Source organism: Tenrec ecaudatus, chromosome 10, assembly GCF_050624435.1.
Source record: "Tenrec ecaudatus isolate mTenEca1 chromosome 10, mTenEca1.hap1, whole genome shotgun sequence".
Taxonomy (NCBI): domain Eukaryota; kingdom Metazoa; phylum Chordata; class Mammalia; order Afrosoricida; family Tenrecidae; genus Tenrec; species Tenrec ecaudatus.
The window spans coordinates 132,002,716-132,026,639 of record NC_134539.1 but is presented as its reverse complement, the minus strand read 5'-3'; the positions used below and the strand labels follow the sequence as shown (position 1 = coordinate 132,026,639).

The following is a 23,924-nucleotide window of genomic DNA, read 5'->3' as shown; positions in this document are numbered from 1 at the left end:
TCACCCCAAATTCCATCTCCATTACACCCAATAGCCCTGGAGAGCTTGAAATGATTATCTCAAACCAAGGTATGCCACTTACCTCAACAGCTCCCCAATCACTGCCCCTTAGGATGGCGGGAGGGGGGTCGAGGGAGCCAGGAGACCACCTGGAGTAGGTTCTAGCCACCTTCTCAGCCAGCATATGCTCTCCCAGTCCCTGGGAAGGGGGACCTCAGCCCAGAGATGTCACACTCCTGTGCACTGTCAAAGCTGTCCCCTCTCCGAGTGACCGGCTAATCCCGTCAGGTCAGAAGCCTGGCCACGTTCAGCTCCAGGCCGGCACGCCAACTGGAAGCAACCCAGGAAGGCCTACTTCAATGGAAAGCTTTCCCCCGAAACGTCCCAAGGGAGGAGAATTGAAATCAGGGTGGTGCGAGTCCTCTGGTCCCTCCCTCCCTCCCGGGCTGACTGGAAAGCTCCAGAGCCTGGACCGGGCCCTGCCACGGTGTGATTATGGTTAAAGGCAGCCTTGGCCAGTCATATCTGTTGCTTGTGGTTGGAAGATGAATTGGTTTCATTTCTGGAAAATAAAGCTCTCAGATTTGGGGAGTGGGGGTGGGGGGTGACAAACAGCTCCCCCATCAAGGAAGAGGAGGCCCCATGGTGTCAGGCCATGACAAAGCGGCAGGCTGTGGGGCATCGGCCCTGGACTGGGGAGGGTGGAGTGTCCTGTTGACAGCCGTGGGGGGTACTATTGGCCCATCACACGCAGCAGCTCCTGCAGCCCAACCACCTGGCTCACCCCACTGGCTAGGAGCCAGGCCGAGTCCCCGTGCAGCTGAGCAGTGGCGGATGCTGGCCTGCTGGGGCAACGGCGGATGATGGCAGGGGAGAGCACACACGGGAGATAAGAAGCCTTAGGTGCTATCTTCTTGAGCCACTTGGCCCTGTCCCCCAACTACTGACTTGGATGGCTTTGGGGAGAGGGCCTGAGGGCAAGTGTCTGCCTGCTGGGGGACCTGCAACGGGGGTGGGGGTGGGGAAGGACATCCACAATAGACAAGATTGTGAGCCACAGTCAGGAGGGTCCCCCGGACGGAGTCCTGCACACACCCTGAGGCAGCATCTGGGACACAGCGGTGACACGCTGCTGCTGCTGCTGCTGCTGCTGCTGGAGAGGCACTCAGAGCCCTCAGTGCCCAGTCCTGACCAAACCGACAGGCCCTCGCCACAGACACCCAAAGGAGCAGGTGGTAGCTCAGCAGAGCTGCCAGGGGGCCCGGGGGAAGAGGAAGGCAGCAGCTGAGGCCGGAAGTGAGGCGCTTTGTGGCTGTTCCACTGGGCCGGAGAGGGTGTGGGGTGGAGACTTTGCCACTTACTGGGAGGACCCAGCCCTGGCCAGTGGGCTCCGGTTGAGCATCTGGGAGGCCATTTCATCTATTTCACTAGCTTCGGAGCAAATGTGGGAGGAGGCTGGGGTAGAAAGACAAAGTCGTTTCTACTCAGCTTCCGTTAGCGTTGGACCTAAACCCACTACGGTTGAGTCTATTCCGAATCACACTGACCCTCTGTACGACTTCTGGGCTGCAGACCTTTATAAGGGCAGACAGCCTCGTCTTTCTTCTGAGGAGCGGCTAGTGTGTTTGAACCACCAACCTTGCAGTTAGCAGTCCAACACTTACCCGACAGCCCCACTAGAGCTCCAAACGCTAAACCAAACTCCCTGCCGTCGAGTGGATTATGACCCACAGTGACCCTGTCGAGCAGGCAGAACCTCCCCTGTGGGTTTCTGAGACTGTAAATCTTTACCGGAAAAGCCTCGTCTTTCTCCCTAGGTGGATTCAAACCCAGCATGTCACCAGGGCTCCTCGGACAAGGCCCCGAGAGCCTAAAACCCCAAGGACTCCAGAAAGAATTGGAGAGATGGCCAGTGAGGTCCCCCACATATGGTGCACAAACCCAACAGCGACCTTGTCAACAAACAAGTTGTGAGCTGCTGTCTCCTGCTGCCCGGTTATGAAGCAGTGTTTCCCGGGCTCCCCTCTTAAAAAACGGACTCTTGTTAACAGAAGCTGTACATATACTGGAAGAAATTAGAAAACAGAGATGAGCAAACACTGGAAACTGATGCACCCCTACTGGGAGACCGCCCTGCCTGCTCCCTCCACGCACACATCGGCATTTTTTAATAACATGAGATCACACTAGAATACTCCCTGACCTGCTTATTTCAGTCAATGAATTTCATGCTTCATCCCGGGAACGTTTCCCCTCTTCAAACACCCAACCGATAGACACGTTTCCCTCAGTGACCTGAAAGCCGGATCTGTGCATCATAGGTCACAACTGGTCACAGTGTCTGGCCCTGCTGTCCTGACACTGACTGGAGAGCTGGTCAGCTGGCTTCACCATGCCCTACCCCTTGGGGATCTGGCTGCTTCACAGGGCCTTTACAGCCGGGTCAGAGACAGGCCCTCGCACCACCCGTACCCGTGTGCCTTCCAAACACACAGAAAAAGGAAATCAGAGCTGGAGCCCAAAGAGACAGGATGTGGCCCTCGTTTTGCGACGTGTGGTCGGGAGCGGGCTGGAGGAGAAGTCAGGAAGGGTCATCAGGCAGGCAGGGGCAGGGCAGTTTGGTTGGACACAAAGCAAGCTGGCCCTGCCCGAGCCTGTCCTCTGGCTGTGATGCAGCCCTTTGGGGGGCAGGGGGCAAGTGTTCCTCTTTGGAGAAGGACAAAGTCAAACGGGGGGCTGGGAGTTTCTGAACATTTCCCCTACCAGCTCTGCAGTGAGAAGTCCTCACAGGAGCGTCAGGGCTGGTTTGCTGTTTCGGTACATGAGCTGGGACGGACCCGAGCAGGCCGTCTGCCGGGCTCTCTGTGGTCCAGTGCCGGACAGCTCAGGGGCACGTGGGTTTGGGAGGGAAGTTGTGGGTCAAACCGAAATCGCTGGAAGTGACTGTACAAGAAGCCCTTCCTGGGAAAGTCCAAGGAAGACCGCGTCCACTCCAGCTGGGAAATCTCAGCCTGGGGCTCTGACAACGTCTCCGCACACTGGATGAGAGCTGGTTCTGGCCGGGACAGGGAGAAACAAGTGGAGAGAGACCGTTTTTTGCAAAAGGGGAGGGAAGAGACGAACACCACGTCTCCCTCTTGCTTTCTCAGAGGGCAAAAAGAGCACTGGTCTTTGTACACACAGGAAAGACTTCTCAGCCAGGCCTTCAGTGCATTGCCGGCTGGCTGGCTGGCTCTCCAGGAAACAGACCACATCTGTAAGCAGCTGGAGTGGAGTACCAGGAGCGCCCCATCTGGAGGCGGCATGGTGTGTGTGGGACTGGGGGAGTGGGGGGACAAGGGCTATGCTAGCTCTTTGTATCAGCAGAGAGGGAAAAAGATGGCTCCATTGAGGACATGCGTGCGTGCGCGGGCGGGCGTGCCAAGAGCAGAATGAAGAGTAACTCACATTTGTTCAACTCTCAAGAAGCTGCAGTTCGAAGAAGAGGAAGTCGTGTGAACTCTTCAACTTTGATCTGAATTCTCTGAAGAAGAGCGCTGTAGGATTTCAACATTCTTAAAACCAAACATGACGAACCCCTGATTGGAGCATGCTGGCCTTGGGGGCCTACCTGCCCTTTGCGAGGAAGGCTGACACAGCCACGCAGCTTAGCCCCACTTTCCTGAGAAAACAAAACCCAAGCCAGAGAACACTCATGGCGGGGAGCGCGGTTCCCTCTTCTGACGGGTGGTCTGTACACTCAAGGGGGCAGGCGCAGCCCTTCGACAGCATCTCATCTCACAGCCACCTGATTCCCACCAACTGAAGGAGCCCTCACAACACCCCGTCTGCCCCTCGGGAGTCTTCAGATCAGAGGCCCAGGAAGCACAGGAGATTGGGCTCAAGTCCCCAGGGGAAAACTGTGATTGAAGCTGTACTCTCCCGTCTATTCCGAACGTGATGGTGCTCACACCCTTGGGGATTCTCCAGTGGAAGAGAGCACAGAGCTGCCGAGGCGTTGGAGATAGGGGTACATATCACCCACATCAAGAGATCACCTGACTTCTCCAAGGTCACAGAACTGAACCTAGGCCTTGTCACCTCCAAACTGGAGACTTTCAACAGCTTATTTCCAATGCCTGTGCTTCCCTGTCAGGCTCAACGATGCCATGGTGGCCTGGCTGCCTTGGTTCCGGCACTGGGCCAGAGGTCACGCCTCCCTTTGTCAGGAACCAGGATGACATACCTGGATCCCTGGAACATTGCTACTCCTCAGACATTTGGCTCAAACAATGGGGGGGGGGGGAGGTGGGAAGAAAGGCGGGGGGGAGGGAGGGGGGGAGAAAGGCAGGGGGAGGCGGGGGATTGAAAAATAAGGGCTCTTTTCTTAGGGAGGTGAGTGAAAGAATAGGAAAACTTTCAAATGATCACAATAATTTCTGCTTTATGAACAAATTATGATTGCTTTTTAGCTTCAGCCTGCCTTCTTCCTGGTCTCAAGCAGATGGCGGATGGCTAGTGCACCTATGGACAGTGAAATTTAATAGCTGCCTGAGTCGCACAAACCACAAGGAGGGGTTCAAACACTTCAAGGAAAAATTTCACTAACTTTTAAGCCCATTTTTTAATGGATTTTTGGCAGCCCTCTCCTACTACACACTTGGACAGACCTTGATGGCCCTATGATTCCAAATCCCCTAAGAAAAATAATTTCCTTATTTCCTGTCTGAGCTGCTCACGTCGTTGCCCCCCACCGTCAATGGGAGTTCAGAACAGGTTTCACGTGCCCTCCAAAGCATGTCACATCAGGAAGAGTGGCCAGTGGGAGCTAACGCTAGCAGTGGCTGGGCAATCTCCAGCAGTCCACAGGAGACTTTTTGAAAAGGATGAATAACGTGCATCGACCATGGGAATCTGGTGGTTTAGCAACGAGTGGCCTACCACCGTGTGCCTTCTTGAGCAAGATGAAGCAGCCTCACAAAGTTCACGGGCAAACGGAACGAAAAGGAAACGGAATTTGTTCGTGAACTTTCTGACACACCCTAATATGATGAAGTACACACAAGGTCACCCATGAAATGTTCTGTATTTCTTCCCTTTTCTTTTTGAAATCACCCTATTGGGGCCTCGTACAATAGCACCATGAAAAGTTCTTCACAAGGTGTTTAACCCGAATGGAACCGGCCCCCCGGACTTCCCGGGTCCCTTTTAGGAAGCACTGGGGGCAGCAGCACGGTGAGAAAGCACCCCGCTAGGAGACCGCGGACAGACATTGTTCAAAAGGGCAGACTTTTTCATGAGAACGATGAAGGTAGGGAGTGTTCTCAGGCAAGAGACTAAAACGACATCATGATATTCAACGGGAGAAACTCTGGACTGGACCCGAGATTCAAAACAAAAGCTATCACCGGGAAGAGTCCACGGCGGGCCGGCTAATGATGGCATGGGATTTCCCAAGGGAGCAGTCATACTGTGATGGTGCAGCAGCATCTCGAGAGCAACTTGCTCTCAAATAGGGAACCCAGAAAGTCAACAGGTCTTGCTGCAAAACCCTTAACATTTTTCAAACAGACACACCAAAATGTGCAGCTACTGTTGCTCACAACAGCTTCCACCTGGGTCTCCACGGCATCTGAAGCCGGTGTCCATCTTCCAACCCGTCCCTGGAGAATGCTGTGCTCTGAGATCTAGACCGTGTAAAAACGGCAGTTTGGGGCATCCTCGAAGGCCTCCTGTTCCTTTTAAATATTGAATTTGGGGGACAAAAGGCGTCTAATGGGGCAAGATCAGGGCTGTAGGGCGCATGGGGTAAGGTTTCCTAATGAATCCTCATTAGAAAGCCCTGTTCCCCGGGGAAGAAAGGGGAAAGGGCCTTGCTATGATTGAGGGGGTGAGGTGGAGGGGATGTTTCAATGTAACTTTCCTAGTCTTTTATGCACCTGAAATATACTTTTCAGTTAAAACAAAAAGAATTCTTCATAACAAGCCTCCAAGATCATCCTGTGTCTTGGAAGCAATCCCTCAGGATTACCTATTGGGAATCCCAAGAAATTGTTAGCATCACCTTCTGAGCTGACCTCCCTGCCTGGAATCCCCTCAAAGCCACTGTGTCACTGGGAGCCTTTGCTCTGAAGGCCTGTGCAGCAAGCGTTCCAGGAGAGAGCTTGTCTGCAGCACCCACTGCACTCCCCACTCAGACGTGGCCACGCCTGTTCTGTTCGGAATAAACCTGTGCATGTACGAACTGGAACCCCAAGAGCCTTACCTTCTGGCCTACTCATACAGGTGAGCCCAGACACACCTGCAGACAGACAGAGGGGCAGTTGGGCAGACAGAGATGACCCTAGATGAAGAGGATGGGTGTTTGCTGTACCCACCAATTCTCTGGAGGCTTGAGATTTTCTAAAACAAAAGGGGGGGCTAGAAATAGACCAACATTTAATTCACTCTTCATGCAGTATGCACACCTATAAGCACTTAAGACTTTGGACTTGGGCAGTCTTTGGACAAATTCACTTGGGCACTGCACTGGACTCTGAGGTGAACAGTAATAACTTGGTGTAACTTGTCTGTCCAGTCTTTGTAACTCCCAACCAGTGACTGATGCAAATACGGGGTAGAGGGCTCGAACACGGGTATTGGTCAGTTTTGCCAATCCACGAGGTATAAAAGGGCACCATTCTCAGCAGCAGGAACGGGGCAAACCCATGACCATCCGGAAAGTAGAGCCCCTAGCAGCCACGTGCAAGATCCTTGCCTGAAGTGGCAGCAGGGCCGCCAGAGGCTGCAGCACCGAAAGGCCACACGGCAGAACAGTGGGCTTCCCAGCCGGGCCTCCCAGCAGGAGGCTAAGTTTGCCCCTTAGAGCGCCCTTTAGACCTTGACCAGCACAAAAGGAGCTGTTTTACACCAGTCTGAGCGGGACAGAGGCCAAGGAGCTGCATGGCTGAGACAAAGAACCAGAGACACGGTCACCGACACGGCTAAGAGGCTCTCTTGAGGACAGGGCTCGTTTCCTCATGCCGCTTGCTGATCCTGGTCACGTGTTACCTTCAGTGGCGAGCCAAAAAATGAGCAGCTTGAGCCCCCCAGCTGCTCTGAAGAACCAAGAGCGATACAGTGGGCTTCTTCCTTGAGGATTTAGGGCAACGGTTCTCAACCTGTGTGTCGCGACCCCTTTGGGGGTCGAATGACCCTTTCACAGAAGTCGCCTCATTCATGACAGTAGTAAACCTACAGTGATGAAGGAGCAACGAAAATCATGTTATGGTTTGGGGGTCACCACCACATGAGGAACTGTGTGAAAGGTCTCAGCATGAGGAAGGTGGAGAACCACTGAGCTAGGGCCTTGGAAACCTATAGGGCAGGTTAAGAGTCAGAATGGAGTTCCTGATCAATCCCACTAAACTGAAAGCCAATTATCACCTGGGCTAAGACAAGACTGTCATTAATCGATTCTGACTCATGGCCCCCAGGAGAGAGAACAACTACCCTTGGGGGTTTCCAAGGTTGTGAATTTTTCTTTTTACTCATTCTATTGGGAGCTCTTACAGTGTAACAATCCATAACTCAATTAGATCAAGTGTAATGGTACAACTGCCGCCACCATCGCCAGGTTGTAAATCTTTAGGGAACCAGACAGACATCCTTCTCCCTTGGAGGGCCTGGTGGGCTGGAACTGCTGACCTTTCCGGGAGCAGCTGAGTGCTTTAACCACTGTGTCACTAGGCTCCTTTCTTCACTAGGCTCCTTTCTTCCCCCTGTAAATGGAGCTCAATTGACCTGTGGTCGGCCACAGCAAGATGAGATGCATTAGGTAAATCTGCCGCACAAAACCTAGTTACGCATATTGAAATGCAAAGATGTTACTTTGAGGATTCAGGTGTACCTGACCCTGTGGTACAATGTCAATTGCCCCACAGGCGTGTGAAAGTTGGACAATGAATAAAAAATGACTAAAGAAAAAAAATCTATGCATTTGAATGGTGGTGCTGGAGATAAATACTGAAAGTAACCATGGACTGCTAACAGGACAAACAGATGTGTCTTGGAAGAAGTACCGCCAGCATGCTCCTTAGAGGCAAGGATTGCGAGACTTGTCTCACATACTTTGGACGTGTGCTCAGGAGAGACCAGTCCCTGGAGAAGGACAGCATGCTTGGTAAAATGGAAGGGCAGCAGAAGAGGGGACGGCCGTCGAGGAGATGGACTGACATCACAGCTGCAACAACTGTGAGGACGACACAGGACCAGGTAGGGTTTTGTTTGCTCGTGCACAGCGTTGGAACCAACTCAATGGCACTTAAAAGCAGCAGGCACAGCAGAAGTCTGGCCACGACTGAGCAAGCTGAGAGTAATCCGAGTGGACATCAGAGCCTCACAGGTAGGTTTGCTCACCAGCCATACCTCACTCAGTGGGAGTTCAGCAGGATCTGCATTTAACCTTGACTCTGATCTCTTGAACTCTGGGCGTGAGGAGAGGAGCCCTAGACTCTCCTCTGGGCCAAAGGGTCACAGCCACAGAATTTGCTCTGCTTCGGAGAAGAGCTTTGAACAGGCTTGAACCGTGGCCGAAAGCAACATCAGAACAGAGCTGAATTTGGAAAATATGGGCACTCCCAAACGGTAACTGGGGCTGGAGAGACAATGAGTCAGAGCCTGGAGGCAGAGGCAGCGAGCCTTCTGAAGCCCTGACCCACCCACGAAAGCGGATCGCTGCCAGGACGGTGGGGAGTAACATACGTTCAGAGCAGGGTGCTCGGCTGCCATCCTGGAGGTGGGGAAGTACTGTTTCCCGGTCTAACTATCAAGAGACCTGGTTGCACCCACAGCTCACTTTTCAAGAGTGAGTTACAGGCGAGTATTGATCTGTCATCTTCCCTGTTCCATTGATTGCCCTGGTATCCTGTTTTACAAATTTGGGTTCATTTCCAGGTCACTTCATCGGCCGTGACAGAACCAGGAAAAAGCCGTTCAAGGTCCTGCTTCAGGGTCTCAGTAGTAAGACTGGGCAGTGTGACCCCTTATCAGGGTTACACTGCCCCCACCTTCACACCCTTGAAAACTTCCGCTTGATACAACTGATGTATGGATTGTTGTTGTAAGAGCTGCAAGATTCCCCAATAAAATTCTGTATAAAAAAAGAACATTTCCGTGAAGCATCTTGGCCCACTTGCAGGAAGTCTTCTCCACCTCCACCTCCTTACTCAAGTGTCACCTCACGTTCCCAACATCAAAGGGGGACCTTCGCCTATGAGGTCACTACGTACCATCCAGTGGTTCCTATCAGGCCACCAATATTCTGGACCGGCTCCAGGCTGACCTCAAATCACTGGTGAGTTCCCGTGCTGTGCCCGGCTGTGGAAAAACCCTGTGGGCTGGGCACCACTCCAGGGCAGCCCCTGCTCGGAAGCCCTGTTCCTGCCGGCTGCTCAGAGTACATGAAGGGGGCTCCAAGTTAGGCACTGCCTTCAGGGTGAGCCTCGTTGGAAGAGTCAGGCACAATGGAGCTTCCAGAAAGATCTCGGAGAGCCTTTTTCCTGGCCTCGGTGCAAGCCAGGGACAGCGGAAGGCTTCACAGCAGGAGGAAGCTGGTCCTGACACCTCTCCACAGGTGTTCTCAGAGCCAGGAGGGCAAGGAGCACCACCTACCCTACCCGGGAGATGACGGGGCTTCCTATCTGCTCGTATCCCAGGAGCTATTTGATGGTTACTTCATCTCCTTTATTACGTCCGGTAGAGAGAAAGACTATCCTCCTGGAGCAAAAACAGAACTAATCTGGCCCAGCCTGAGACGTCAGTTACCAAGGCCTTCTCGCCAGGCCCCTAAGAACTGGAAGGTGAAGAAAGGCTCGACTGTCATGGTCACCAGAGGCCGCAGCTCCAACACAGACCTCTAAATTCCAGACAATCCAGCAGACTTAGGGTGGTTTCCTCATCCTCCTGCAATTTGTCCCCGTTTCCGGTCGTCACCCACCTGCTACTGACGTTGGGGCAGGGCAGAGCAAAGTCCAGGAAGTAGAGAATCAGAATAGTGGGGAGGCCCATATATAACTGGACAACCCATCTAAACAGACAAGTTAGGACACTAATAAATAGGTGTCCGTGACTCTGTTTCGTACACCTGGCCGGAGCCCATGAACAACTTCCTTTGATGACAATGTAACCACGGTCGGGGGAGGGTAGCTCCAGCGAGGCATTTCACACCAAGGGGAAACATTTCTGAAGATTGCATCTTCTATGTTAAAAAGCCGAGCACGACTCGTTCACTTACCAAATTCTGGCAGCTGGGGGGAAGATTATGCGTAAGTGAAAATGACGAAGACTAATTCAAGTGCCTTCAAGGAACAGAGACAGATGCCCGACATGTGGTTTGGGCAAGAGAAAAGGGGCTGGGGGGATGGCAGTGTCTGACCCTCTTTCTGCTCAGGGGTGAGAGTCACCCTTCTTTGGGGGCTCTGACTTAAGATGTCAAATATTATAACGAAATGTGTCATGACCTGAAGTTAGGAAACCAAAAGGGAAGTACACGCTCGGCATTTCTCCAGTGGAAAGACGTGAGTAGAATATTCAAGCCTCGTACTGCACTACTGAAGGATTCATGGACCCAATATTGACTGGCCCAGGAAGCATGAAAAGAAGATGGAAGGAATGCACAGAGTCACCGTACTGGAAAGAATGGGTCAGTGTTCAACCATTTCTAGAGGTAGCATAGGACCAAAAGCCAAGGCACCAGAAGATGTCCAAGTTGTCCTTAAGGCAGTGGTGAAAACAAAGCGTGAGGATCTGATGGAATACCAACTGAGAGAGTTGAGAAACAGGTGCAAAGCTGAAAGAGCTTCCTTATCTGTAACAAGAAATTTGAAAAACAGCTACCTGGCCCACTGACTGAAACAGATCCACCACGTTTGTGAAAGGCGATCTAACAACATGCAGAAATTATTGAAAAATATCATTAACATCGCACACTAGTAAAATGTTGCTGAAGATAAACCATGAACAGTTACAGCAACACATTAACAGGAACTGCTAAAAATGCAAGCCAGAGGAGCCCTGGTGGCGTAATGGTTGTGCACTGGGCCGCAATCCATGAAAATCCAAGCCACGTTCACGCTGCCAATGTCAGCTTTCTTTAGGCTGAAAGTCGAGAACATCAGAAAGATGTTCGCCTTCGTTTTACTGACCATGAAAAGGCATCCAACTGGGTGCACAATGACAAACCACAGATCACATTATGAAGAATGGGAATCCCAGGATACTTAATTCTGCTCACATAGAAGCCGCACAAACACCAAGAGGGAGCCATTCAACCAAGAACGAAGGGAATGAAGCGTCATTAGCAGCGTAAGATGTGCACATGACAAAGTGAAGCTCTTACACATGAAGCTCAAAGACCACAGCCTCCACTACGGAGTATACGTCCACGCTCACAAGACCAAAGCTCCTCACAACTGGGTCAATAAGTAACATCACGACTGATGGAGAAGAGATTTCCCTTTACATGGATCCGCAACCAATGCGCACAGAAGCAGCAGTCAAACGGTGCATCGCATCCAATGCTGTACAAATGATGTATCGCAAGGGGCACGTCTACCTGAACGTGCTCCAAAGGAAAGCTGTCACTGAGCACCAGGATGCACTTGGCCCAAGCCGTGGTATTTTCAACCACCTCACAGGCAAGGACAGTGGGCAGTGAGTAAGGAAGAGTACAGGACTGAGGCGTTCGAATTACAGTGTGGAAGAACACTGCCCAAAGAACAAACAAACCTATCTTGGAGAAAGCACAGCCAGAACGCTCCTTAGAAGTTAAGGATGGCGAGACTTCGTCTCACCTACTTTGGAAACGTGATCAGGAGGGACAAGTACCTGGAGAAGGACCTCAGGCTTGGTCAAGTGGAGTCACAGAGAAAGTGGCCGACACGCCCCTCGGTGGGAAGGCGTGACACAGTGGCTGCACAGCCACAACTGTGGGGATGGCGCAGACCCGGTGGTGTTGCCTTGGGTCGTACACGGGTCGCAAGAGGTTGAACCCTAACAAGAAAAAAAAAGAGAGCCATCCTTTGGCGGATCCAGTTGTAGCACTTGGTCAGGCGTGCTGCACTCAACCAGGCCGACCATCCTCCTCACAAGATCGTCAGACAACTGACTGACTGTCCAGAGCACAGGAAAGCTGACGGCCAGGCTTCGCACCCGGCACGACTTCCTACACCACACTCAAGCTCTTTTCCTCTCGGATTTCTACTCCGTGTAAGTGCCGTCACTCTGGGGCAAAGGGACGTGCTCGTGTGCTGCAGTTCATGAAGAGAGAGTTTCTTGGAAGGAAGCACTGCTCCCTAGAAGGAACCTGGACATCCTGAGTCTGCTCGGTGCCCTTCAGCAGACAGCTGCAAACCTGCTGGCGTTCCTGCTGGGTCACTGGACCATGGCCTGGGCTCGGACACACAGCGGTAGGTACCCAGTGAGTGCCCAGAACCTGACACCTGGCTTGTCCGTGTCTAAGAGTGGGGTCAAGTGGAAGTCTCCCGAGAAGTGGCCTACTATGGCAAATACCTGGACCAAAATCCTGTCTGTGCCCCAATGTGGTACGTGGACTCAGATAGGCCACTTAATGTTTCAGATGTTCTGTTAAACGGGAGAGAATAAGAGAGGTTATAATGATGAATAAGAGCACAAAATTCCCACTCTCCAGAGTCCTGGATACAGTCACATGAGTCTAGCATAGATTTATTTTTAAAACTTTTAGTGGGAAGTAATTTCAAGTTTGTCCATGCAAAAATAAAAACAATATACAGAAAACACATGCAACCTTTATGCAGGTCTGCCTACTATTCTCACTCCCCATACTTGCTTTGTTATTTGCCTTCTCTGACGTGTCTCTCTCTCTCCCCCCTACATTCTCGCTCAAGACGCCCACATGCTCAAGCGCGAACGCACACGCACACTCACATACGCTCCTCTGCAGGGCTGTTCTCTGGTGGTCTCCTTGCAAAGCACAGGGAGGTTTTCAAGGGTGGGAGGTTCGAGGTGAAGAAAAAGCAGGCAGGGTGCTGCTATTTGGTGATGTGTCCACAGCTCAGCTCCCTTCTCCCCGCCTCCAAGGACAACAGCAAACACTCCAGAGGGGTCTGGCTTAGCGGCGTGCAGGACGACAGACAGGGACCAGATAAAGCACTGTTACAGCAGATTGTTGCTCTCTCCACCTCCTCCCCTCTCTTCCTTTAAACAAAAATCACAGAGACACAAAACAAGAAAGCATTTATAGGAGCCATGGAAATAGCTTTATTGGAGAGAATCAGTGTTTCAACATTTGTTGAAATGGGACTGGCTTTCAGGTGCGGTTGGGGATTACCCGGGAAACAGAGGGGCCACGTAAACATAGATATTATACAAAACCTGTTTGGGTGGAAAGAGAGTCCCATAACCATCCTCTCGAGGGCTTGGAAACTCTTGTGACACCCAGCCCCGGGGTCAGGAGCTCTCAACCTGTGGGTCGAGATCCCTTTGGGGGCCGAAGGAGCCTTTCACATGGGCCGTCTGATCCAGGACAGTAGGAAATGACAGTGATCAAGTAGCAACGAAAATCATGTTATGGCTGGGGGGCACCCCCACGAGGAACTGTATAAAAGGGTCGCGGCGCGAGGAAGCTGGGGAACCACTGCTCTAGATGGAGCCTTGTCCTGGAGTTGAAGACGCTGCTGCCCTGTCATGGGACACATCCCTGTGGCGAAAGGAGCTCTAGCCGATGTCACAACAACCCCACTCCCGGCTCACCTAAGCTCAGAGGCATCATGGGTACAACAGGCCTCTTCTCCCTCAGAAGGATGTGTGTGCCAGGGGGTCACCCCAGGGGGTCCTATATTATCCTCATCATGAAGCAAAGCCACCTGCACCGCGCAGCCCTCCCACCACTGAGCATGGGGCATGCGACCCAGAACCACCCATGATCCTGGACCTAGTGAGAAGGGCCCAGGAGCCCGCTCTCTGAGTCATGAGCGTGTGGGAACATCGTGGGTGCCACTCCAGGGTGCTGTTCTCTCCCAGTCTCCAAGTCCATGCCACAGAATGCTGCCAGAGCCCTCTGGTGGCTTCCCCTCTATTGGGCCAAATGCTCCCCACCCCTGCCCCCCTCGGTCCCAGCTTATGCACCGTATCTGATGGGCAGGAGTTAAAAAGACAGCCCCAAACGGGGGCATGCGCGGCAGGTCTTCAGCCGCCCGCAGCTGTGGGGCAGGGAGTGCTCGTGCAGTCAGCGGTGGTTCTGTCAGAGCCCTGTGGGCGAACAAACACGCACACAAGTCTCCTGAAGCAAAGGGAGTGGGACAGAGGTGGGGGTAGGAGAAGCTGCCTCTCCTCCCAATCCCATTTCTACTCGGATTAAAGTTACACTCAGCCAGGCTGGTTTACAAAACAACCTGGACCAAGCCCCCACGCCCCTGGTTGGCAACCTGAAAGACCAGGGAGCTGAACTCTGGGCATGAGCATGTGTGGGCCTGGGGAATGGGGGAGGAGGAACAGCAGTGCCTGGCATCCTGCGATGGTCCTGGTCGGGGAGAGGGTGGCTTCCAGCCAGATCCTACCTCTGAAGCCACCCACCAACGGCCCGGTGAGGGAAGCTTCAGCAATGGCGTGTCCTGGCCCGGCTTCTCTCTGCTATCGATACAGCACCACGCACGAGGACTTTGGTACAAGTCCATCTTGGTGCTCTTACCCACAGTGACTCTTCCACTGAAAGCCAGGTAGCCTACATAGCTTTAAAACAAATGCTGTTTGTGTGTCTGTTTTACAGAATCCTAAACCTTGTCAGTTTCCATGAACCAACTGGGTCCTGGCCCAAGCTCCCGCCCTGGCTTCAAGGGTGCGGCTCGAGCACCTACAAGCTGAGCGGGGACAACCATTGCAATGCCAAGTCCTGCCACCAGCTGGGCTTTGAGCCCAATGACCAGGCTGGATAGGAGGCCAGTGCTGAGAAGGGAGGACGTCTGGAGCCGTAGTAGGTGGGAGTTGCTGAGAGGAATTGTAGGGGTGTGTGTCGGGGGCGGGGGGGAGTGCGCACAGAAGTGAGAGAGGTCATTACAAGTGAGCTGGGGGCGGGGGGAGCTCCGTGTGATCCAACAAGTGTTTATGGAGCATGGCCCTCCTCCAATCTGTCCACCCTGCAGGGCAGGGCCACTGCACTTGAACTTGAAACAGGAGGTGCCTACCTCTTAAAACAAACAGCCATAGCATTTCCAAGATGGGGTCAGGGGAACCAAAGAGGTCTGAGACAAGGCCAAGTCCGTATCACTTTTTTAAAGGAAGAGGAGAGAGAGAAAAATACATCATTCCACCTTTGGGAGCATAGTACACTAGCCAATTTTTTTTTAAACCTTCTCAAAACATCTCATCTAATTAAGTCCCCTGCCTCCACCACTGGCCATTCCCTCCCTCTATGCTTCTGCTAGGAGCCCATGGTGTCCTGGGCCATGCGCTGAGCTGCTACCCACAAGGCCAGCAGTTCAAATCCACCAGCCACTCCAAGGGAGAGAGAAGAGGCTTTCTCCCGCAGGAAGATGTACAGCCTTGGAAACCCATAGGGCAGTTCTGCTTTGTCCTATGGCGTACAGGGAGACAGCGTTGACTCCTTGGAAGCCGAGTTTGGTTTTCCGTCTGCAATGCCTCCTCTAGCTGGAGTTCCAGGTCTTTCACTTGTCGGGTGTTAGCTGCCTGCTTTTGGGGTGTGCAGCTCACCACCCCCCCCAGTGCCCTTTAAGTAGAGTCCTATGGCACAGCGGTGACAGAGCTCAGCAGCTGGCCAGGGATGTTTGCAGCCTTGGAAGCCTCCCATCCTACAGGATCACTGTGAGTCGGAATGGACTTGAGGGCAGTAGAGTGTGGTATGGGGTTTTGACCCAAAGGATGAGAGGGGGAGTCAGACGGGGGGTGGACCAGGCTGCTCCCTGACAACATGGCTCCCCTGCAGAAGTCACACACACCACTGGCAGGAGAGGACCAAGCTCAGCGTGAGCAAAGAGGCATCCAACCTCTACTCCCCCGCCCTGGCCTTGCTCTGAAGGAGCCACATCCAAGCAGCCCTGAGAGCAAACACCCAGCTCCAACGCTCCGGTCTGCTGCTTGGATCAGCCGAATCCCTCAGAGGAGCTGTCTGGGCCTCCCTCCACTTCCACCCCGCTCACTAGGCAGCTGGAAGCAAGAACTGCTCTTTCAAAGGCAGGGCTGGTCAAAGGCGTTCCATCCACCCCCATGTCAGCTGTCTGGGGCTCGGGAGCAAACCGGTATGCCTGAGCAGGGCGGGGCAGTGCCAGTACACGGCCTGGTCTGCGCTTCCAGGCTCCCCAGGGGCTGCGGAGAAGTTTTCCTATTATGAAATGCCCGTTAGTGGCATTCTTTCAAGTTGGTTAGCGCTACCCTTGATTGGCTGTGGTGCTCCCACACAGTGAAAAGTCCAGTGAGGCTTATTCAGGCCTGAGGATGAGCACTCGAATGATTCTGAAGCTGGGCATTCGGCTTTGTCGTGAATCTTGACCTGAAGTGTGGAGCCGGAAGCCAAGTGCCAGGACAAGTTTGAAAAACCAGGAGGCGCAGGGGGGACCTGTGGGTTAGCAGCCAGCTGCAGAAGACCCTCCCAACCACAAGGCTCCATCACAGGCTCCATGCTAATGGAGAGGAATCAGAGCAGGGAAGTTGTCAACTCTAAGCATAATGGGACTTGTCTTTGTCCCACCTGGGTGGCTCCCGGTGACTCCATGCGTGTCACAGTAAACCTGTACTCCACGGGGCTCCACAGACTGATTCTTTTTTCGAAGGAGACCGCCAGGCTCTTCTCCCAAGGCACCTCTAAAAGTTGGATTCCACCCTTTCAGCTGTTGTTATCGGCCCAAGTGAATCAACGGTTCACACACACCCCACCCCCCACCCCCGGGGAGCTCCAACCAGGTCAACGGACTAGACTATAAAGTTGGGTTCGTTCAAAACCGTGAAAACGAAGCAGTGCGGGCCTCTGTGAAGATCCAACACCAGCAGAGGTGGGGAAGTAACCACATTCCCCACTCTCCCCTGCTCCCTCCCGTGCCCGGGTGGGGCTACCAGCCATCTCAGACAGGGCTAGAACTCATAAGCTTCCAAAGAGCTGGTCCACTCCCATTCAACTACCTTGCCGGTGGGGACCCACCTTCACTCTGAGCTGGGAAGGAAACTCAAGGTTTTCTCTGCCAGCCCCTCAAAAGGGCTCCAAACTGCAAATGGAATAAGAGGAAGCGCAGGGAAGGAGAGTGGAACACTTGACATTATTTGACCTCGGTGAGTGTCGGGAAGAGCCTAAACCCAGACCTGCCCCACCCTGCAGTCTGCTCCTTTGGCCGGGCGGCTCTAGGACTAGGTGATGGGACTGGGATGGGGGGTGGGGGGTAGGGGCGAAAGAAGAAGTCTATTTCCAAGGTCAAGGAAATGGTGCCCCATCGCCCCATTCATTATAAACTAGCAGAAATGCAAGTGAGGGGCTCGCTGGCTGTGGAAGCCCACCGTCCACCGTGACAGCATTCCAACTGCCAAGACAACTATGACAGACAGCCCTGCCTCAAATCTTTTCGCAAACTACAGAGAACTTCTCATCAGCACCCCCTTCAGTAGTGCGCTGACCTCCTCCTCTGGGGACCTCAAAAGGTTACATCTCCTGGCTCTTTGTTAGGTAAGTGAAAGGCGGCGTTTGCCACCCAAAATACTGCACCCCTGGGCCCACCGTCCTTTGGGTGGCAATGGGGATAGTTACAGTAGTGAGGCAAAGGAGCCTCCCATTTATTGCAGAGATGTCACCAGTGGGTGATAACATTTAAGTCAAGATTCTTCCTGGGTGATCTTGACCGTGGGCCTGGAGCTCAAAAGCAACAGTTCACAGGGTCAGGCGGAGAAATGCCCAAACAGAAGCTGCCTCAATCATAGGTCTTGAAGGACAATTGTAGCTCTTAAAGGGTTTTAACTGCAACCCACCCCCCAAGCCCCATTATAGCAAGGCAGCCCCTTGGCACGGAAAGGTCAAACTCGATTCTAATCTTGGGCTGTTTCGGGCACCAGCTGACAGACAGGACAACGGTTTAGTGCGTGGGCTTTCTCTCAGGGTCTCCGAGAAGCAACGGCCTTCATGAACTTCTCTGCATATTTCAACACCTACCCCCAAGGGCTGCGCTTTCAAGGCATTCCAAGGAAAGGAGCTTCGTAATGCCCGACAGCCTGGGTTCATTCCAGTGGCAATCTAACCAGCATTTGATACACCATCCTTCCTATAAGAAGCCCTGTGGTTCAAGCCCACCGGCTTGCTTCAGAGAACAAAGAGGAAGCCGTCCACTCCCAGGAAGATTTCGTCGTGACACCCGATGGGAGTCTACTACCTTGTAGCGTCACAGTGAGTTGGAATCGGCTTGATGGCAGTGGGTTGGGTTGGGTGTTTGGGGGCGCCCTTCCCATGGGGGAGACAATATTTCAGAGCAATTGTAACAACTGTCAGCTACCAGTGATTTATTCAGAAGATCAAAGGGTACTAAAGAAAGATAACAAGGAAAACCCAAAACAGGAGCTACATGGGCATACAAGGGGTGAAGGGCAAATTCACTTAACCATCCAGTTTTTATGTAAAGCAAAATTTACATAATAAGCCTGTCACCAGCCAACAGCAGAGGTAGCATGGGGAGGGGAACCTGGACCCACACATGCTGACCTTCACAGAGATGGAGAGTTGCTGGAAGCAGGTGGCCCCACTCTGCCCTAAAACTTGAATCAGGACACCGGATAGTTTTCTTGATCTCTGTAGGATTTTATGCAAACAGGCATGTAGAATACATATTTGAAACATCTTTATGTAGGCGTAAAGGTCAGGTGCATTGTTTAAAACAAGGTTGGGCAAACTTTCCAGTAAAATGTGGGAGAGTTGATATTTTAGGCTTTGTGGGCCATATGGTTTCTTATCACAGCTGCTCCCTGTGATTAGAGCATGGCAGCAGCCACAGAAAATACCTTATATGGTATTGCCAATAAAGCTTTATTGAAACACAGTGACTGGTTCAATAAAACTTTAGTTACCAAAACGGGCAGAGGCTCAGATTTGATCTGTAGGTCTTTCATTGCTGACCCCTAGCTTCAGAAGGCACTGTGGACCGAAGGAGGCAGGAAAGCAGCACAGGGTTGTCCAGTGGGGCTGGTCCACTAGAGAATTCGTTTGCAAAGTAGTATGAAATGTTACCCACATTCTAGGGCAAGCAGCCCTGGCAGTGGGGCAGTTAAGCACCTGTCTCCTACCTGAAAGGTCAGTGGTCCAAACTCACCCTGCAAGCAAAGGCTTGGCAATATGCTACCATTCCACCAGCCTAGGTTTGTGGACAACCACATAGGATACATTATGTGTGTCCTAGTTCACTGTGCAGTGCCAGAGGTCTTGCTGACCAGCTGCCGTCTGAGGCCTAACAGCTGGTCTCTATTTGCCCAGAGCACCCGAGAAAGGAGGAGGGTCACTAGATGGAAGATACGGAGTGTGTGGCTAACAGCCTCCCAGAGCAGCTGCTTCCTTTGCTGGGAGACCAGACAGAGGGACTGGCGGGTGCCCAGGAACCATGAGTAGACTTTTTGACCCAAGATTCTATAGAAGAATCCTGATCAAAAGGGGGAAAATACAGATCAGAATTTCAAGTTCTCTAAGCTTCCTGGAGCCACGAAGATTGAAAGAGCTCCTGAAACCATTGCCTTGCATAGTCTTAAAAGCTTAAACAAAAACACCCTCTGAAGTCTTTTGAAAGAAAGCCCAGTCATCGCTGGGCTTACCCAGTAAAAACTCTGCCTTGAGCACTGTGCTCTTTCAAGGACAATCTATCGGGGTCACATGAACAGGAACCTCTGCGGGCCCAAGTTTATGTTCATGGGGAGGAACAATGCCGAAAGGAGGAGGGGAGTGGTCTCACATCTGGAAGTATGGAATCAATGTCCCTGAGTGGCGGGGGCAGAAAGTACCAAAACAGTGTGTGCTTGGTGGCGTGTATAACTCAGGAGCAGCAAGAGGACAGCCACGGAAACCCAGTGGGGCCATGAGTTGGGATGGACTCACGGGCATGAAAGCACATACTCTAAGGGATATGAAGACAGACACTTAAAAGGGCTGGGCAAGAATGGAATCCGACGGAGGTCCCCTCCTTATCCCCCTTTCTATTATCACTCATCCCGAAGTACCCAAAAGTTAGACACCTCCAATGGACATAAAACCCAGGAGAGAATTTAATGTCCGGGGGGGAAATGCTTTCAGAACCGCATTCTGTTTCCATCACCCACTCGTGGGGCTCTTTGCTTTCTGAGAGTCGCCTGCCCTTCGTTTTCCTCATGCCTAGACCAGGCTCACAGAAATGAAGCCGCTCCTGGCTTGATGAAGCCCTCCGTTGGGCGGTGCGGCGGGCACAAGGTAAGCCTGCCCTTGACACCCTGACCCTTTGCACAGGGTTTACTGTATCTTGCGGAGAACACAGCAGGGTGTGTGGTGGGGAGATAACTGGCCAGCCCTGAGGGGGTTCCCCACTTTTTGCTTCACTTTGGGATGGGGAAGAGCACCAGTGGTAACAGCGGCTGTTCCCGCCACCCAGTCCCGGCTCATAAGCCTTTTCAACGGTTGGATTTCCCAGCCATGCTTAGAAAGCTCCTCTTAAAGGATGAGGGAATGCAAGGGCAAGAGGGAGAGTCTGGGATTCTGAAACCTGCAGTACTGGTTTCAGACCATCTGGGTTTGCTCTTTGAAGCCTGAAAAGGCAATGGCTCTGGCCAACAGAGCTCTCATCTTGGCTAAGGGAGGGGAACAGACCGGTATGAGTAGCAGCAAGTACTTCCACAGCACCGCCAGCATGCCTGACACTGTGCTCGGCACTAGCAATCTATTCACTGTTGGCGTTATTACCCACTGTTTACAGGAGAGGCAGCTGAGGCACAGAAGCAATTCCCTCGAGGACAAACTCCAAAAACCAACCTGGCCGCCATCGAGTCATTTCCAACTCATGGGACCCTACAGGACAGAAGTGCCCCTGTGGGTATGCCGAGACTGTAACTCTTTAGGGGAAAAGCAAGCCCCGACTTGCTCCCGAGGAAAGCTGCTGGTGGGTTTGAATTACTAAATAGCAGAACCCTGGATTGACAACTTGGGTTTTTGCAATCTCATGCTATGCAAAGGTTTTATTACTGCCAGGGTTTCCCCTCTGTCACATAGATCCCACTAGCCAGTCTACAAACCACTCCTGCCAGTTCTCAAGGCCAAGGAATGGGCATTCAGAACACACACTGAGGGTCACCCGTGGGATGGCGGGGTACAAAGATGTGCACACGCTCTCCAGCCACTCTCCTTTTGCCTCTCCTCTGGCCTGCTTTGCTGAAAATCAACAGATAAGCCCTTATCCAGCAGGCAAGAGTCATATGAATGCCTCCGAGATCCTTTCTCAGCATATTAGTGTCTTATTAGCCCGATCCGGCTTCCTCTGCTTTCACCAGTAACTCGGAGCACCTCGCCCTCTAAACAGAACACGGACCCTTCCCACTTCCCCCTTCCCCAGCGCCCACCACTGGTCCTTTACCCTTTTGAGATTACAAGAGTTCTGCAGCAGACATAAAATAATGGCCCTTAAAAGAGGGTTTGCCCCAAGACCCGCTGCTAGTGCATGTGAGCCAAGATTCTTGGCTTGCTCTTCTACTAATTCCCTAGGTTCCTAGGAAGCCCAAACAAAACCAACAGGTTTGCAGTCCTGTGGTTTGCTCTACAACTCATGAGAGGCAAGAGTTTGTCTGGGCATTGTCTTGGTCTACCCGGGTGGTTTCTGCACATGCTTTCACTACTTGGTCACCATCTTGCTGCCAGATTTGACAAGGTTTCTGCGCTCTAAAATGTGATGCTAACATTTGCAATGAGGGCCAGAAAGACTTTGGGGTGGGGTGGGGGGCTTTCCACCTCCAAGATCCTTCCAAATCCTGTGCCTACCTAGCAAGGCAGCGACAACAGCTCTGTTTTCAGGAGGGGGATGTGTTTAGTAATCACAGAAAGCTCCAGGGCGTCTGGTTCGGAGGATGCCACGAGCCCTTAGATGGCAGGGACCAGGACGTTTGTACATGTGGTACAGGCTCTGAGACTCTGCAAGTGGGCTCTGATCTTTTCACATCTGGTGCGAATCAAATGCAAGCCTCACTTTCAACTTACTGCCAACCTCCTCGTGCAAGTAGGTTTCTTTTCCCCTTGCTAACGGCCTGCGTTGTGGGGCTGCTCCCAGCGTTGAGTGTGAAAGCAAGGTTACTCACGCTCGCTCCGCCCTTATTTCCCTACGCTCACCACAGCAAGCTACCAAGACACCTTCTTCGGGGCTGTTCAGAAAGCGGGGTGTGGGGTGCTGACCACAGTGGGCTGATTGTAGCCCTCTCCCCCACTGCCACGTTGGCTGGCAATGCCCTAAACAGCCGTGGGGGGATGGGGGTAGGGGAGAAGGCATGAAAGTAGGGACGAATGGACACCGCCCCCCCCACCCACACACACACACACACACACACACACACGCGCGCGCGCACGCACGCGCTGATTGTATTAAGGAGGTCAACGACCGCTGAGCCTCGCAGAGAGGGGTGCGGGGACAAGTGGCGCGTAGGAAGGCAGTCAACGCCGTCAAGCTAACTTTATTCCAACGGCTCCGATAAAATAGCCTCTGGGTGGTGGCATGAAGGGCAGCGCACGCTGTTCGGCGGGGTGCCGGGGAACAGACTCCAGTTGGAGAAGCAACACATGGTTGGCTCCTCCGGGCGCTCCCCGGTGCCCCTCCCCCTCGAGGCAGGCGTCCTGCGCCCACCCGCACCTTGCTCCCAGGACCAGTCCTCCTCGCAGGGCGCCCCGCATCGCGCGCCACGTCCCCCCTCGCAGCCACCTCCCGCATCTTCTACTGGCCCCCACACAACATCTCGGCCCACTTTTCGGTTACGCCCCCAAAGCCCGGCTCCTTTCAGTCAGGTTCCTCCCCTCGCCTCACCCGCGACAGAGTACGGGCGGTGTACCCCACTTTCATGGCTCTTCTCGCTTCCTCCACCCTCGCAGACTTTGTGCCCCTTTTCCCTTCTTTGCCCTAATCCTCTCCCCGTTCCCCGCGGCGCCCTGGCCCCGCGCCCCCTCCCCCAACAGCGCCTCCCCGGGCACCCGCTCCAGGCCCGGCTCACCTGCACGGCCACCCCCGTCCCGGCGCTGGTGCGGCTGCTGCAGCTGGAAGGGGACCGTGGCCCTGAGCGGCTGCAGCCCAGTCCGGGGGGAACCGGCGGGAGCTGGAGGAGAGCAACCCCGCCGGAGCCCCCCGGCCCCTCCGCGACCCAGCCCCCAGGCACCGCCGCCTCTGCCGCCCGCTGGGGCCCCCGCCATCGCCCGCCCGGCAGCCGGCTCGCTCGGCTCCACGGCGAGCCACACACAGCGCCCCCGGCCCCCGCGGCCGCCGCTTATCTGCCTTACGGGGCGGAGACGGGCCCTCAGCCCGGGGCTCTTATTGGTCTACGCAGCATCCAGAGCTCCCTCCCGCCCAATTCGCAACTTTCTTTGCCTTTCCTGAAGGTTGATTGGTCAGTGGGCGTGGCGATTCCACCTCATGCTCCACCCCCGCCCCGCCCCCGGCCTTCTTCCCGAAGGCCTTGGGAACGTAGATTGGTCCTTCGCAAAGTAGGCGGGTCCTCCGAAGCCGCCAATGAGAAAACGAAGAAAAGGGGAGCGTCACACCAAGCCCCAGGTAGTATGCAAATATACCACGTGACGTTAGGCTGCGTGGGGGGGCGGGGCCGGGTGTAGGTTGGAGTCGGCACTGGGGAAATCGTTATGGGGGCTGGGGAAGGTGTCAAACTTCCAGCAGTTGAGCGCCAGCCAGCACAGAGAGAGCGTTAATTTCTGAAAGCATTGCATTCTTTTCATCTAAAAACATTAG

At 53.4% G+C, this 23,924-nt stretch overlaps 1 protein-coding gene across 1 annotated transcript in view; it reads right to left on the bottom strand.

Annotated features, from left to right (window-relative positions):
* Positions 1-23,413, bottom strand: part of FAM117A (family with sequence similarity 117 member A) — a 48,045-nt gene extending 24,632 nt beyond the window's left edge. Inside the window, exon 1 of the mRNA XM_075561649.1 lies at positions 23,179-23,413. Within this exon, the coding sequence (XP_075417764.1) occupies positions 23,179-23,374 (196 nt within the window). The 5' untranslated portion in view covers positions 23,375-23,413. The remainder of the gene's footprint in view (positions 1-23,178) is intronic.
* Between the last annotated feature and the right edge of the window lie 511 nt (positions 23,414-23,924).